The 17,272-nt window shown below is 34.5% G+C and overlaps 1 protein-coding gene across 3 annotated transcripts in view; it reads left to right on the plus strand.

Moving 5' to 3' along the window:
- The window catches only part of MEMO1 (mediator of cell motility 1), a 130,745-nt gene that overhangs the window by 68,263 nt on the left and 45,210 nt on the right, over nucleotides 1-17,272 (plus strand). For 2 of the 3 annotated variants that reach the window (XM_049870408.1, XM_049870411.1), the window contains 3 exons: nucleotides 1,072-1,140; nucleotides 11,089-11,201; nucleotides 13,055-13,166. In XM_049870408.1, the coding sequence (XP_049726365.1) occupies nucleotides 1,072-1,140; nucleotides 11,089-11,201; nucleotides 13,055-13,166 (294 nt within the window). The remainder of the gene's footprint in view (nucleotides 1-1,071; nucleotides 1,141-11,088; nucleotides 11,202-13,054; nucleotides 13,167-17,272) is intronic. The other variant, XM_049870410.1, reaches the window with a different exon arrangement.

Raw genomic sequence — 17,272 nt, forward strand, 5'->3', positions numbered from 1 at the left:
AATCAGCAAATGCTATAAATCAGGTCTTGATTTATTGTCCATTGACTGTTTATACTTAGGAAAGTAGTGGAGAAAATGTTAATAATAATGCAAATTAAATTTAAAATTATGTCATGTGTTTTCTGTAGCCTTTACATTATGAATAGCACACATAAAAAAAAGATGCGGAAATAGCCTTTCTAGTATTCAAAAACTATTATCTTGTTCAAAAAAGTTGTTCAGGTTACTGACTAATGAGTGAATCTCAGGCATATGTCTTCATTGTTTTACTTGCTTGTCAGTTGCAACCATAGTTGCAGTCATGAACAAAAATTGAGCAAAAATCATTGAAAGCTCTCTGTGATAATTAATTGGCTGTATGAAACTTACAATAAAAAAGTATCATATATCTTACCATTTGTAAATTATGTAATACATATACATTTTATCTCACTGATAAGCACCAAGGGAAATGTCTCTAGGCTCATGAAACTAGAATGAGTCAAGAAAGTAAAATGAGATCAGGAAGCAAAGTTGTACAGGTGATAAGAGCACTAACCAAATGCTGAGAAGAGACAATGAAAGGGAAGAATAATAGGAAGACAAAATGAAAGGTAAAACATAGAAAAAAAAAAAAGAAGGCCAGGTCAATTGCCATACCACTGAAGACACGGAAGGAAGTGAATTCTTACTTCTAGGGTGTTTGGTTTGGGCTGATTTGACTTTTTGTGGGTTTTATTTTTCTGTAATAATCTGCCAGTGGTATTGAAGAAGAGTATGAAAACTCATGTATTATTAATGTTATATTAAAAACTTCAAGTTAGCCATGAACTTCTCCAAATTTAATTGTCCTTCAGACAAAAAAATTTCCAAATATTTTTAATGTATAAAATTGGAGCACAGTGTAGAAAATCATATATTCCCTATTTTCCAGAATTTGCATCATTACCTTCATTGCCTTTTAGTGTATACATCAATTCTATTATGTTTACCATAATTATTATATTTCTTTCAGAAGTATTTTTTTCTAGAATATTTTAATCCTGAATTTGATGATTAATTTTTTAAAAATAAATATATATTTTTTTGTAGCCATGCAGGATATACGTACTGTGGGTCTTGTGCTGCCCATGCTTACAAACAAGTGGATCCATCTATTACGTAAGTAATATAGTTAGATACAGTTTTAAGTGGGAGGGGGGAGAAGTTTGGGCATTATATATATATACTTATATATATATATGTATGTATATATAATGCCATATTTTTGCCAGTCTTTTAATGAATCAGATTTTTATGAATCTGATTATAAGACATAAGTTATGAAGAGCTTTAGTACTATTTCTCATTGTCTGAACATGTGGTTTTTATTTTTCCTTTGGTTTGTAAAATGTTAGAAAGGTTAAATATTTTGTTTTTTAATTTTTCCTCAAAAAGAGATGAGCATTTTAAAGAAAAATTGCAGTCTTTTGTTCTATTTTAATCATTTCGAAATTTAAAATTCTTTATTGTAGTTGTTAAATTGTAGATAGTGAAAAAAAGAATAATTTCTCATTGATAGGGTAAGGTATCTGAAATATGTTAGAATCTGACATTGAATTTAATATGGAGTTTGAAGCATATTAACTCTTAATAATTCAATGACAGCTTAGAAATTAGCTTAAAAAAAAAAAACTTCGTGGCAGATTGAAGGTGATTAAGTAGTATACCACTGCCATCAAGTTAATTCTGACTCATAGCGACCCTGTAGTAGCATAATCCCATTGCCATCATGTCGATTCCAACTCTTAGTGACCCTGTAGAACAGGAAGAACCGCCCCATAGCGTTTCCAAGGAGTGGATTTGAACTGGATTTGAATAGCTGACCTTTTTGGTTAATAGCCAAACGCTTAACCACTATGCCACCAGGGCCTCTGTAGTAGCAAGTTCACAAGTTTCTCAATTTAGACAGTAGTATGCTGTAGTATATACTATAGTTGCTGTAGAACTTATAAAAACTTCTGCTGAAAGTAGCCATTGAAATTATTAGCTTGCTGACCAGCATTTAATTTAAAATAGTTTATTTACTATATATGAGCCAATATCATGCTCCAGTGTGTATTGTCATATGTGATGCTTTGTATGAATAGATGAAATGTTCATTTCATAATTCTATCAGATGTTGATTGTTAGGTAATCCTGTAGTAGTAGTGGTGTAGCATAGTTATTTAAAAGAACAGCCTACTGCTTTGCCTCTGAGCTATTTGTTCAAATTAAAAAAAAAAAAAAACAACTCCTTCTTAGCTTTCTGCAGTATGAAAGTTATTTTTAGCATATGTTTAATAATGAATAAAATTTAGTGGTTTGCCTTGTGTATAATGTTTTGGGGAGAGCCTTTTAATTGTTTTTTGGTCCATAGGTAATATGCAATCTTAACTAATTACTTTATTTAATAAATAAGAGCAAATTGAAATTAGATTGGAAAGCTTTTCAGAAGCTACCTTCATTTGACCCTGGGCTGATACACCCGCTATAATTAAGGTTAGTTTTTAGAACAGCTTTTTCTAAACCTTTCTCTATTTGGCAGAATTTTTATTAATTTTATTAATGATGTGTGCTGAAAGTATACCTCAGAATTAAATTTGGCCTAGGACTATGTAGAGAAATATACAGTCTGTATTGGTAGAAGTGGAAAAGCTTGGGTTAACTAAGGCATTGTAGAGAATGGAAGGAAAAGAGGAAAGCAGGGAAGAGAGTAAAGGAACTAAGAGGAGGAAGATAAAGCAAACCAATGGAAAAAGAGATAAAATGATGGATGATGACCTGATCAACTTATTTTTGTAATTAATACATACTAATTGAATTCTAGATAAATAAATTTGAAGGTCTAAGTGTAAAAATAATAATTTACTTTCTCTTGAAAGTAGCCTCCCTTGTGGGTTGCACTGTCTTCAGAGTTCTTTGAGAAAATAGAGAAAGAATACCCTTTGGGGAACCTTTAGAAGTATATTAAAAAAATTACAGTTGGTCCAAGAGAGAGGATTAAATTTTGTACTATCAGCTTCTATTCTTGCCCTCTACATATAACCCATTCTTTATATGAAAGCCAAAATCATCTTTTTAAAATACAAGTGATGTCATTCCCAGTACTTACAAGTTGTGTGCTACAAATATGACTTTAAAAAGGCATTACAAATAACAGGTGAAAAATTAATTAAAAAATAATATTGAAATACTGTCAGTTTGAAAAAAGCAGTCAGCTTAGACGCTCTACTAGCACCATATATCAAAACAAATACCAGCTAGATAAAGGAGTTAAACTAATGGAAGAAAATTTTGAGCCAGAGGTAATTTGGAACAAAATATATCCAACTGCTTGTGATTGAAGAAATTATTAATAGAAAAACAGATTAGATCACATTAAAAGTAACTCCTATGTCATAATGTAGCCAAAATAAACAATTAATAGAATAGGGAAAATATTTGTCAAAAAAAGACACACGAAAGATTTATAGTATCAATAACAAGACTTGTAGAGCTTAGTTGCTAAGTGGCCAAAGAATATTAACTGAAATTACAAAAAAGTAAACATGACTAATAAAAGAGGAATGGAAGTATGCTCTACTTCTGTAGTAAAGAAATATAAATAAAAACAGTAGTGAGGTACCAATTTAAATCAACAACTTAAAAAAATACAATATAATTTAGGACTAGCTAGATTATGGAGAAATTAATTTTTTTTGAAATTAGTTTTTTGAAAAATAGTACATGTCTATGGTTATTATATATCATTTTACAGAAGCAATTTGTTAATATGTTAGGATATTTATAGTTGTTGACTTAGGAATTCGGTTTCTAAGATCTATCTTAATAAGGCCCAAAGTGAAAAAAGATAAATGTGATGAGATTTTCACAGCAGCCTTTTTTTTTTTTTTTAAAAAAAGAGGCCAAATTTCTAACAGTGAGTTAATTACATAAACATGACAGCTTACTCTGTGGATATTATGTAGCCGTTAAAAATGATGGTTTTGAAGGCTTTATAGTAATTTGGAAAGTGTTTATACTATATCAAATGGGAAAAAAAGCTTAAATAGTGCAAAGTTGTATAAAGAATATATAATGTATTAGGTTAAGTAAGTTATTATTTAAAAATCCTGGAAAAAAAAAAAAACTGTGGCAAAGTCGTTATGTACGGATGAGGGGTCCCTGAGTGGTGCAAATGGTTAAGCATTTTGCTGTTAACCAAAAGGTTGGTGGTTTAAATCCACCCAGAGACACCAGAAAAAAGGTTTGGTGATCTACTTTTGAAAGATCTGAAAACACCGTGGAACACAGTTCTACTCTGCAACACATGGGGTCACCAGAGTTAGAATCGAAGAATCAACTTGATGATGACTGATTTGGCATGGGTGATGAAATTTTATGTGTATGTTTTCTCTTATGGAAAATGGATATATTACTTTAATAGTGAAAAAATTATAAATCTTAAAAATATAAGAGGACTAAATAGTTTTGAACTGATAAAATGGCTCTTTGATTTTTAATACAACTGGTTAGGTAGAGCCTAACAAGATTTCATAGTAACCATTTACAATTTAATAGGGAGTGTGAGAGGGCATGGAAAGTGATAACCAAGTTTGTTTGCAAGCAAGCTTGCCTGATCCAAGTCTACAAATAGTTGCTAGCAATGAAATTCAAGTGCTGATCTCGAAGGGAAAAGGATGAATAAATTAAAGCATTTTTACTTAAAAAAAAAAAAAAAAATATTAAGTGCTGCTATGAGCCAGGTGCTATGGTAGTGATAAGAGACACAGTAATTAATAAAACAGACATGGTTCCAGCTCTGTGACACTTATAAACTGGTGAATGAAATGGACATTAAGTACATCATAGATACCTAAATAAAAATTATGATAAGGTGTATCAAAGTAAAATATAACGGTTCTGAAACTTCTTGGTCTCAGGAACCCTTTTTACTCTAAGTTATTGGACACCAAAGAACTTTTGTTTATGTGAATTACATCTCTCACTGTTTATCAGATCAGAAATTAAAATGAAAAATTAAAATAATTTTAATAATAAATCCATTACAAATTCACACATAACATTTTAATGTTAATTTAAAAAATGAAAATAGCTACCTTTTCTAAACAGCAGAAAAGATGTCAGTCAGAGTGGCATTATTTTGCATTTTTATAAGTCTCTTTTTAATAAAAGACAACTATATTCTCATATTTATATTTGCTTTCAGTCTGTTGTGATAAATTGTTCTGATTGAAAATGGTCCAGCCTCACACAGATCTGTAATTGGAAAAGGAACAGGAGTATTGTAATAGTGTTTTCAGGTATCGTGGATATTTTTCTTTGATGCTACACCAGATGTCCACAAGTGCTAGTTTCTTAAAGGTTTGTTATGATGTGAAATCAGAAACTTTATCAGTAAACCTTCTACACTTAGTTAAAATTCATTGTCTATCTTGCACTCTGAGTAGCTCTTTTGCTTTGCATGATTCTGTTAACATCATGCATTGAACGTGGAAATTTTGTTTTTATTAAATTATATAGATTTTTCAAACGTTGACATTTTGTCGTGCAACATCAAAAATTACATTTGTTAATATTACCACCAGTTTCATCAGAAAAATAATTATTGGGAAGCAGCCAAGCTCATAGTCATGGAAGTTTTGCAGAAGTCTGATTTTCACTTGAAAACTTGAATTTTATCACTGGCAACTAATATGTCAATTGCTTTCCTTGAAGTGGCAGGCTCACTTAGTTCATTTTTGAGAAAAATTCTTCCAGATATCCAAATCGGAGTAATCAAAGTTATTCTTCCATTCTTTGAGGTAGAAACTGTGTTCCATGGAAAAGTGGTTAGTTCAGCTCACCACTCACAATCACACAAGTGCTTTTCCTTCATACAACCCTTGTACTAAGATATGCAGCAGAAGTGCTTTATGCACTTACCACAACAGACTGAATGCATTTCGTTGTACAGAATATTAAAAAGACATGTACTCAAGGGTCAAGATTTAATGAAATTAAGTGAAACTGGTCTTTTTAAAAAGACACTGATGTGGGTATAGGTGAAGGATACAATACCTACTAGTGCTATTTGGTTCCACTACCTTGATCCTTGTTCTAATGTGCCAGCAGTTTTATCCAGTGTTGCTTTTGTACCCAAGTGCAAATGTCAGCACAGTGATAAAGGCAAATCACTTACTTGTATTATGAAGATAGTTTTGTTTTGTGGAATCCTTGAAAGAGTCTTCAGGTATCCTAGGAGTTCATAGTTTACACTTTGAGAACTGCTGTGATAGACCACAAGAGGGTGATTTGATTTAGATTGTGGGAAGAGATAGAGAAGAGATCTCTGAGGAATTGATTTTTTTTTTTTTGATTGTGGTAAAAATATACATAACAAAACATTTGCTATTTCAACATTTTTTACGTGTACATCGACTATGCTCATTATGTTGTGCAACATCACCACTATCTGTGTCCATATTTTTTCATCACCCTTAACAGAAATTCAGTGTTCTCTAGGTAACAACTTATCCTCCCGCCCACCATCCTGTCCATGGTAACCACTAATGACCTTTGGTCTCTATACATGTGTCTGTTCTAGATATGTCATATAAGTGACATCATACAATATTTGTCCTTTTGTAACTGACTTATTTCAGTCAGCATAATATTTTCAAGGTTCATTCATGTCCTACCATGTATCAGGACTTCATTTCTCTTTATGACTAAGTAATATTCCATTATATCTATATACCACATTTTGTTGATCCATTCATCTGTTGATGAACACTTAGGTGGTTTCTATCTTTTGGCTTTTGTGAACATTAATATATAAGTATTTGCATTCCTGCTTTCAGTTGTTCTGGGTATGTACCCAGGAGTAGAATTGCTGGATCATATGGTAATTCAGTGTTCAGGGTTTTGAGTAACTGCCCAGCTGTTGCCATAGCAGCTGCACATTTTACAGTCCTACCAGCAATGGGTCAGGGGGTATAATATCTCCACATCCTTCCCAGCACCTCGTTTACTGTGTTTTGATCATAGCCATCCTAGTGGGAGTCAAGTCTCATTGTAGTTTTGATTTGCTTTTCCCTAATGACCAATGAAAGAGCCCTGGTGACTCAGTGGTTAAGTACCAGGTGCTAACAGAAAGGTTGGAGGTTTGACCTACCCAGCGGCTCCATGGGAGAAAGACGTGGCAATCTGCTTTCATAAAGATTACGGCCTAGAAAACCCTTTGGAGCAGTTCTGCTCCGTCACATGGGGTCACTGTGGGTCAACATCAACTCGATGACACCTAACAACAACGACAGTGACCAATGATGTTGAACATCTTTTCATGTGCTTGTTTGCCATTTGCATATGTTCTTTGATGACATGTCTATTTAAGTCCTTTGCCTGTTTTTTCGATTGGGTTGTTTTTCTTTTTATTACATTGTAAGAGTTATTTATATATTCTGCATATTAAACCCTGATCAGATAATATGGTTCACCCAACTTTTCTAACTATCTGTAGGTTGTCTGTTCACTTTGTTGGTGGGAATTGACTTTTAAGCCAAGCCAGCCAACCAAAGGAAGCAATAAAAAACCCAGTGCCGTCGATTCGATTCCGACTCATGGCAACTCTAGAGTAGTTAAAGTTACTGGTGTCATTGAGAAACTGCAAGAGGGCCAGTGTGTATAAAGTGTAGTGATCAACCGGGGGGCGGGGAATAATACGAGAAGAGCACAGTTCATATATGACTTTAGAAGCCATATTAAGGATTTGTATTTTTTCCTATGACCATAAAAAGCTGTCGAAAGCCTTTAAGCAGGGAAGTGATACATGATCCGATTTAAGTTTCAAAAATACCACTTTGGCTGTTTAAGGGATTTTTAAAAAAAATGATATATTTAATTAACATCAAAGTTGAAAAGTTCTCTCCCATATTGATAGTTGCAAAGCTTTTTCGTGAATATTATTCAAACTTTAATTAGCAACCCAGAATTCAGCATATGCTTAGGTAGTAACTTTGATTTTGATTCGTATCTTTTAGAAACCCATGCAGGGATAGAAAAAAAGCAAAATGTAATCTTCTTTGGGGCCATATGATGTTTTATTTTTTAGTTAAAAGTTATCCACTTTTCGTGGAATGCCTATAAAAAATTACTTCTGTTCCATTATTTGGAATAAGTAGTTAAATAAATGTTTATGAGGACAGACATCCTGGCAACTTATTGGGTACACAAAGTATACTCATCATTTTGCTTACCAGCAAACCTAGGGTACTTACTTCTGGAGTAAGGGCCATCCTTTGCTACTGTTGAAACTTTGTTACACTTACCTGTGAAGTTTATTTATGCTTTGAGTCTAGATCGGTATTTTAAAAATCATTTTATATTTTAACTATGTGTCCTAGATTTTCAAGGAGTGTTCTGCTTTTAAGTACTCTATCCTTCTGTCTTCATATAAATACCGATTTTAAATACTGTTTCCTTCATATGAAGGACATTCCTGTATTAGAAGAAATGTCCCTTTTCATACTTGATTCATATTATACTTGGCCTTAGGCAAGTCACCTGGTCACTCTGAGTTACTGTTATTTGTGTCCCACATTAAACTTTAGTTTAAAAATATTGTCTTGACATTTCTGTGCTATTAAGATGGGAGAACAGAGTAAGTAGCTCTTAGTTTTGTTCATTTAGGAAACTATAGAGGAGGTTTCCGAACTCTAAAACTGAGAAACACTTGTTTCTTATTTATACCTCGCCTATCCACCCACCTCAACTCCCACCCAGTGTAGAAAGTAACATAAAGCAAGCAATAGGTTAATTTTCTTAGTTTGATAGAATTTTATCAAAATAAATACACCGTACATGACCTGCAAAATCTCAGTCTGTGTCCAAGAATTGAGTAATGAATGGTACTTAATTTTCTAAGTAGTAAAAAAAAAAACCAAACCTATTGCCATCGAGTCAATTCTGAATCATAGCTACCCTATAGGACAGAGTAGAACTGCCCCATAGGATGTCCAAGGACTGGCTGATGGTTTCGAACTGATATCCTTTGGTTAGCAGCCGAGCTCTTAACTGCTGCGCCACCAGGGCTTCTGTAGGTATATAGCCTATCATATATTTTTTTCTTTTGCACAGTTTTGATTTTTGGGTCTGAATTTTTGTGTATGTGTGTGTGGTGGAGGAAAGTTGGCTCATGTGAATCTGGGAGAAGAGAGAAGATGAGTAGTTTTGGAATTTAGATTGTAGGACTGGTTTGGGTGTTTCAGATAAAATGAGAGGAAGTTAATTTTGCTCTTGATATCAGACAAAGGGATTATGAAGATTTAAGATGAAGTTTAGCCCAGTTTTTTTCTTTGGACTACAGTGCAAAAAGCACATCAGATTTCTCTGTTTTTGATATTGACTTCTACTTGTATGGGAACTGAGAAAGTTTATTACATACAATTCTTCTCAACAAGATGTTTTTTTCTGTCTGCTGTGGGAAGAAACATAGAACTAGCTTTGTTATACAGAATGCTTTTTTTGTGATGATATTTTGTATGGAGGTTTTTTTTTCTTGTACTTTAGACGAAGGTTTACAGGGCAAACTAGTTTCTCATTAGACAATTAATACACATATTGTTTTGTCACATTGATTACCAACCCACGACATGTCAACATTCTCCCCTTCTCAACCTTGGGCTCCCCATTACCAGCTTTCTTGCCTTTCCTGCCTTCTCGTCCTTTCCCCTGGGCGGGTGTGCCCATTTAGTCTCATTTTGTTTTATGGACCTGTCTAACTTTGGTGGAAGGGTGAACCTCAAGAGTGACTTCATTACTGAGCTATAAGTGTGTCCGGGGCCATACTCTTGGGGTTTGTCCAGTCTCTGTCCGACCAGTAAGCCTGGTCTTTTTTTGTGTGTGTGTGAGTTAGGATTTTGTTGTACATTTTTCTCCAGCTCTGTCTGGAACCCTCTATCGTGATCCCTGTCAGAGGAGTTGGTGGTGGTAGCTGGGCACCATCTAGTTATGCTGGACTCAGTCTGGTGGAGGCTGTGGTAGTCGTGGTCCATTACTCCTCTGGACTAATCTTTCCCTTGTGTCTTTGGTTTTCTTCATTCTCCCTTGCTCCAGACGAGGTGACACCAGTGGAGTATCTTAGATGGCCACTGACATGGTTTTAAGACCCCAGACGCTACTCACCAAAGTAGAATGTAGAATATTTTCTTTGTAAACTATGCTGTGCCTGTTGTGCTAGATGTTCCCCGAGACCATGGTCCCCACAGCCCTCAGCCCAGTAATTTGATCCCTTGTGGAATTTGGATGTGTCTATGGAGCTTCCGTGACCTTGCCTTGTACAGGTTGTGCTGGCTTCCCCAGTATTGTATACTGTCTTACCTGTCACCAAAGTTCCCACCTATCTATTTTCTATTTAGTGTTGTTCCCTCCCACCCTTCCCTTGTATAGAGTTTTTTAAGAATTTTATACTATTATGTATTTTTATTAAAGTTGTAGTGAAGCTTAGAAGGTGATTTTAGAACGTTAAGATTTTAATAGCCAAAATGTTTACAATTCAATTAATAAAACATAGATATTGAGACCCTTCTATATTATACATATTGTGAATATAGAGATGACTTATGCATAGCTTGTTGGTTTACTGTAGGTAATCAATAGCTGATGTTTTCAGAAATTGAAGATGGTTCTTTTCAAGGCTTTTAACATAAAGGCAGAGTCCTTGGGTGGTGCATACGGTTAATGCATCTGCAAACTGAAAGGTCGGAGGTTCGAGTTCACCCAGATGAGCCTTGGGAGAAAGGATCGACGATTCACTTCCGAGGAAATCAGCCATTGAAAACCCTGTGGCGCAGAATCGTCTTCTGACACACATGGCGCGGCCACGATTCAGAATCTACTGGATGGCAACTGTTTTGTTTTTTCTTTAACATAAGGACAGAGATAAGGAATTGAACTTAATTAACTAAGAAGCCAGTCATTAGTTGGTAATGAAGTCAATCAAGAAGAAAAACATGAACTCTATAGTTTTTAATTACTTTTTTTCCTTTTATTTAATGAGATTTATATAAAAGTGCAGTTGTTCTGTGTTTTTTGTCACATTTCTCCTAGCCGGAGAATATTCATCCTCGGGCCTTCTCATCACGTGCCCCTCTCTCGATGTGCACTTTCCAGTGTGGATATATATAGAACTCCTCTGTATGACCTTCGTATTGACCAAAAAAGTAAGTATATAGAAAACTTATAGCTTTTAAATACTGAAGTTTTTTAGTAGGATTATAAGCTAATTTAAAATTAAAATGTGAATATTATAAGTCAGACCTCAATTTTTATATAATACGTATTAGAACTAACCTGAAAAAACAAATAAAACTAAAAAAAAAAAAAAAAAAAATCATAGCTACAAAAGACAGAGCTTTCCTGCAAGCCACAGAAATCTGTTAGATCCACTTAAGTCTCCAGACTGTTTTGGTTACATTTATACTCAGAAGAAATATGAAAACATTGTACCATGAAACAAAAGATTAGTACCTGTACCAACGTGATGAAAGTTTTATCACTTTCCTCACTGTCAATACACAATGGTGATTATGCCTTTATTTCCTCTCAGATGATTTTTATGGGAAAAAATTGTGAAACTCTGAAAGATACTAATAATCATTTTAAAAACAGGTCTATTATTTTGTTGTTCCTTTTTCATAGGGTTCCAGAAATCACAGTTTTTATTTAGATGTCTTGTTATACAATAAATATGTACAGTAAAATTTTTGGACTTTAAAGTATTTTTGGGAGGACAAGGGAGCAGAATTTTTAAAATATAGAAGTATACAGAGAACAATGTAATAAATGCTTGTGTACTTATCATCCACAATTGATTCAGAATTTTTCTCTTATCCTGAACTCAACTTACATTCCCAGAACTAACCACCTTCAGGAACTTGGTGTGTATCTTAAAGTTCATCAGATTTTGCGTATGTTAGGGATGCTTTTGTTCAAGAAATTCTCAAACACTTTTGTAGAATGAAAGAATCCTTTGCGAAGGAAATGATCACTTCCTTTCCTTATTTTTTTAGGCCTGCATTTTCATAATCTGGAGCTTTAAGTATCATAAGAGTATTAGCAGTTTTTTGTTATAATACATCTTAATAATGAAGCTGGAGTATAACTAGCCTTACTCCCTGAGATAATTTTTGAAACACACCTTTTTAAAACTTTGTTGGGACGTTCAGATAATTTTAGTTTTGGATAGCCTCCCAGTGAAGGAATGGAGGACATTTAACCAGGTATAATTTTGTGGCAAAGAGGTCATACCACCAGGTTTCGTTCATCAATATTGGTAAACACATTTACGAATCTAGTTATTAAAATGTTGGTTTTGTGCTATGATAAAATACATTCTTAAATCATGTTTTTTTTTTTTTTTTGGATATCAAATTGTATCCTTTTGCTATGCAATATTCAGTTTTAAGTATAGTTCATCAAAAGGGATTGAAATAGTAGGTCATTTTAAGCTGGCATGATATTGTAGTGAATTTATGTTGATCTCTCATGAGCTTCATTTTGAATTCTGAGGAAACTAGCATTCTTAGTGGGAATGGTGGGAACCTGAGGTATTGAGATAATAATTCCATATATTTTATTAAAGAAATAAGAAATGAAAAACCCTCAAAAAATTTATTAGCCTCATGGATAAATATACCAGTTGTTTTTCCATATTTCAGTAGAAGTTCATCTACTCAACTGTGTTGTTGCTAACATGTGGTGATTGGAAGTCAAGAAAAAGCCTTAGAGGTGATTATAGAAATAATGAAGGAGCTGATAAAAATTTTAACTTAATATATTATTATATAACTGTGTAACATATACAAATGCTGAGTAAGCCATTGCATATAATATTGTTTTGTCTATGCATAAAAAGCTACTTTTTCACTTATTTTTTTCCAGATAAAGATAAAAGAATACTTACATGGTGCTCCTGTCTTTTGCCAAAGCATGTAGTTTTATGTTACTGGGTGGAATCTCACAGAATAAGGATATACTTTAATATATTTGTTTTCATATATTTTGAAATCTCTAGTTTACGGAGAACTATGGAAGACAGGAATGTTTGAACGCATGTCTCTGCAGACAGATGAAGATGAACACAGTATTGAAATGCATTTGCCTTATACAGCTAAAGCCATGGAAAGGTATATTGATTATGTAGGAAATTACAGAGAAATCACAGATATTAATTTCTTTGGAATTATTTACTAGAGTAAGGTAATCATTAGGGTAAAAAGGGTAAAAATACATATTTTTTATTTTGAAATGAAACAAAATATAAGATTGGAATTTCTTAATGTGGATGGAAATTAGTTTGCCTATGAAGCCTGAACACATGAGTCACTGTGGTTGTTGTATTTAAAAAAAAAAAAAAAAAAAAGGATAGAAAAAAAAAAAATCCCCTCTGTTTGGGTTTGCCTGGTATTTTATTCAGTAGATAAGTCTATCTCAGAATGATCATTACCTTCTTTTATGTTACAGTGCTATTTAATCATAAAATTTTAAATTCGGAAGTAACTCCAGAGGTCATTTATTTCAATTTTTTTATCTCAAAGTACATGGATCTCTTTTATAATATGCTGGACAGATTATTATTTGGTACCTGCTAAAGGTTTTCCTGGGGCCCTGGTGGCAGAGTAGTTAAGAGTTTGGCTGCTAACCAAAATGTCAGCAGTTCAAATCCACCAGCCGTTCCTTGGAAACCTTATGGGGCAATTCTGCTCTGTCCTGTAGTGTCACTATGAGTTGGAATCGACTCGATGGCAATGCGGTTTGGTTTTTTTTTTTAAAAGGTTTACCAGTAATGGGGTACTCACTAGAAAGTACTCAGTAGACTAGAGTGAGGATAATGATAACATCTATTTTGGTCTCCATTAATATCTACCAGTGCCTAGCCTAATGCCCAACACACATTAGTTATCAATTTATTTTGATGAAATGAAAAAATTGTTTCAAGAATTTACTTTCTCCTGTAAAGGGCAGCATTCAAAATATCTTCTTTTCTTTAGGTTATATTTCTCTAATCATTTCACCTTTTATAAGAACTTAGTATTTCATACATAGCCTGGCTAGTTCTAAACATGGTGGGATTATTTCTTACATGGATCTGAATACCGTGTTCTCTTAGTAATATACCTGGTACTTGTAAGTTCTCAGTAAATATTTTTGTTGATCACATGTATTAATGAAGATTACGTCTTACTGTTGGCTAATGTTCTACTTGTGTTCAACTAAAACCCAAGGCCTTTTCATACTAAGACAGATTATTTTCACCTCTTGTGCTTTCATGATTGATTTCTTTTTAACCCTAATTGTATATGTCCCTTCAATTGTTTCTAATTTTTCTTGTTGATTTTAGTCCATTATTATAGTCTTTTTTTGGATCATTTTCATTTAATTCTGCATTCAAAGTATTGTTTACTCCTTTTAGTCTTTTTGTCCCCATATGTTTATAGATATAACCATGAGGAGTTATATAATCCTAAAGATGGTTGCAAAGGTCAGAGTGATATTAAATGATGAGCAATATTTTTTTAGGTTAGGTGTGTTTCAGTTCATTCTAATTCTTCAGAAATTGTTAAATCTTATGTATTGCTTATTTCCCAGAATATTGGTGTAATCAGAATATCCCATTCTTCATTTCTGTTGTTTACTGAAATGTTTGCATATTTATATGTGTATTTATTTGCATATATATGCTTAATAAATTTCAATAAGGTAGAACCGATAAGCTGCTAATAAGGTCCTCAAGGAGGTTTTCAAAATAACTTTTTTGGTTGTTATTTCAAAGTAGAACATGTATTGTGGGAAATTTAAGAGTGTAGATGCTAAAAATCAATAAAATTTCCATTTATAATTCCACCTCTGTTAAATAGTGTTAAATAATAACTACTGTTAAATATATCACTTCTCAAAAACTTCCCGTCTCCCAGATGACGTGGTAGTGGTGGTGGTTGTGTGCCATCAAGTCGATTCTGACTCATAGCAACTCTACAGGACAGAGTAGAACTGTCCCCTAATACTGACTCTTATGTAGCACCTAGTACTTTTCCTTTGTAGCATTTGCTGAACTTACTACCAGTATGTTATCACTGAGTAACAAATTACCCCAAAACTTAGTGACTTACAGTCATAACAGTTTTATTGCTCATAATTTTCAGGTCAGGTTTTGGGCAGGGGACACCTTGCTGTGATCAACACGATGTCAACTGAGATGGCTCAAATGGGGCTAGAGAATCCAAGATGTCCTCACTCGTGTGCCTTGGGCCTTAATTCTGGCTTTTAGTTGAGGTACCTCAGTTATTCTCCAGCTAGCCTGACTTTTTTTTTTTATCGTCCAGGGCTTTTTTCTGTTCTTGGGCCCTCTTTCTAGAATGATTGCCTGGACTTCCTTACATGGCAACCCAGGATAGCTAAACTGAAGTTTCCAGTCCTCCTAAAGCCTAGATCTGAAACTACACAACATCATTTCCAAAGCATTCTGTTTTTCATAGCAAATCACAAGATCAGTCAAGATTTAAGGGAGGGGGAAGTAGATTCCACCTCACAGGGGGAAGAGTAGCATGTGTGCTCAATACTAGGAATTGTCAGCAGCTGTCTTTGCAGACAGTCTTCTATAATCCTCCCCCTGATGAAGAATTCACATCTTTCCAACATGCAGTATACACCCAGCTCTCCCAGAAATTTCATCTAGTTATGACCTCATGTTCAAAGTCCGTTATCTCATGATCTGCGTGACGCAGATCAGGTTATGCTGTGGATGAGCTTTTTGGGTCTGGCTGCTCTTTATCTGGAGACCTGTGAAGTAAGAAAAATTATCTGTTCCCTCCTGTTTTCCCCTCAATATATAATTTTGAAACAGGGGCAGTTAACCACAATAGACACTTCCATTCAACAGTGAAAGAATGAGATTCATATAGCAGTCTCTGATCTAAAACAATTCTGAAATCTAACAAGGGGGCAGAGAAAATTCTTTGATTAAGGTTTGATTCTGCCTTCTGTGAGTGGCTTTATAATTCATTGTTTTCCTCAGCTCTTGCCTGGGTCCTGTTTAGCTCTCTTAGTCAACCTTTCTTTTCCATGAGAAATGGGCCTTATTTGCACCAACATTCTCAGGCTTCTTCCTATATGTAAAGAAGCCCTGGTGCTACAGTGGTTAACGTACTTGGCTGCTAACTGAAAGGTTGGTGGTTGGAACTCTCCAGCTGCTCCACAGGAGGAGAAAGGTGCGGCAGTCTCATATATGTAACACTTTGGGAGCCTAGAGACCTCTTTTCATTTGTAACAGTGTTTCTTTTATTCCAAATTTATAAAACTCCATCAAAATCCATTGTGGGTTTTCTATGTATCAGGTTATAAGTACCCTCTATTAGACAAACATCACATCCACAGTTCTTTCTGAGAGAGACCTTTCTCTACTTTGAATCCCAAGTTAGGGTACTGTAAGTTTCTTAGAAGTCCTTTTGTGTTTCTCAGAGGGTACACAAGCACTGCCTTAAATCTTTCTGTAGTCTTAACAAAGGTTCTTACAGGGGAATGCTTGATGATTATGAGGCACTGTTTTACTGTCAGGAAACCCTGGTGGTGTAGTGGTAAAGAGCTACAGCTGCTAACCAAAAGGTCGGCAGTTCGAATTCACCAGGCACTTCTTGGAAACCCTATGGTGCAGTTCTACTCTGTTCTGTAGGGTTGCTGTGAGTTGGAATCAGCTCGACAGCAACGGGTAACAGGTTTTACTGCCAGTGCTCTGGTCAAGTGTATCACATATCTGGGGCCATGGTGCCAGTTGTTGATTGTGGTACCTAACTTCTCTCATCTCGGTTCTCTCCATCTCTCTGTGTGTTCACTGTGTGTCTTATGAAGTGCGCTCACAATCTGATACATGTCTTCCCCCCCGCTTTTTTTGGACAGTCTTTTGCTAGCTGCAGAGGCTGTTGAGAAAGTTATTTTCCAACATAGCAACTTCTGGATAGAAATAATTTCCTTTAAATTCTGCTTGCAAGCTAAGCAGTTCATTCTTCAGTTTATCATTTTTTTCTTGTACATTTTCTGGATTGCTATAAAGAAGCCGTTGACATTTTGAACATTCTGCTGAAAATCTCCTTAGATCCAGCGTTCATTAGGTATATTTTCAATCTTCTAAGTTATTTCATGTGACAGTTTTATTAATTGTCCTGCCGGTATATAATATGGGTCACTCGTCTTCTGGCATCCCAGAGCAGTTTCCTCACTGCCCTGTCTGTCTCCACAG

The sequence above is a fragment of the Elephas maximus genome, chromosome 26, assembly GCF_024166365.1.
Source record: "Elephas maximus indicus isolate mEleMax1 chromosome 26, mEleMax1 primary haplotype, whole genome shotgun sequence".
Lineage (NCBI taxonomy): Eukaryota > Metazoa > Chordata > Mammalia > Proboscidea > Elephantidae > Elephas > Elephas maximus.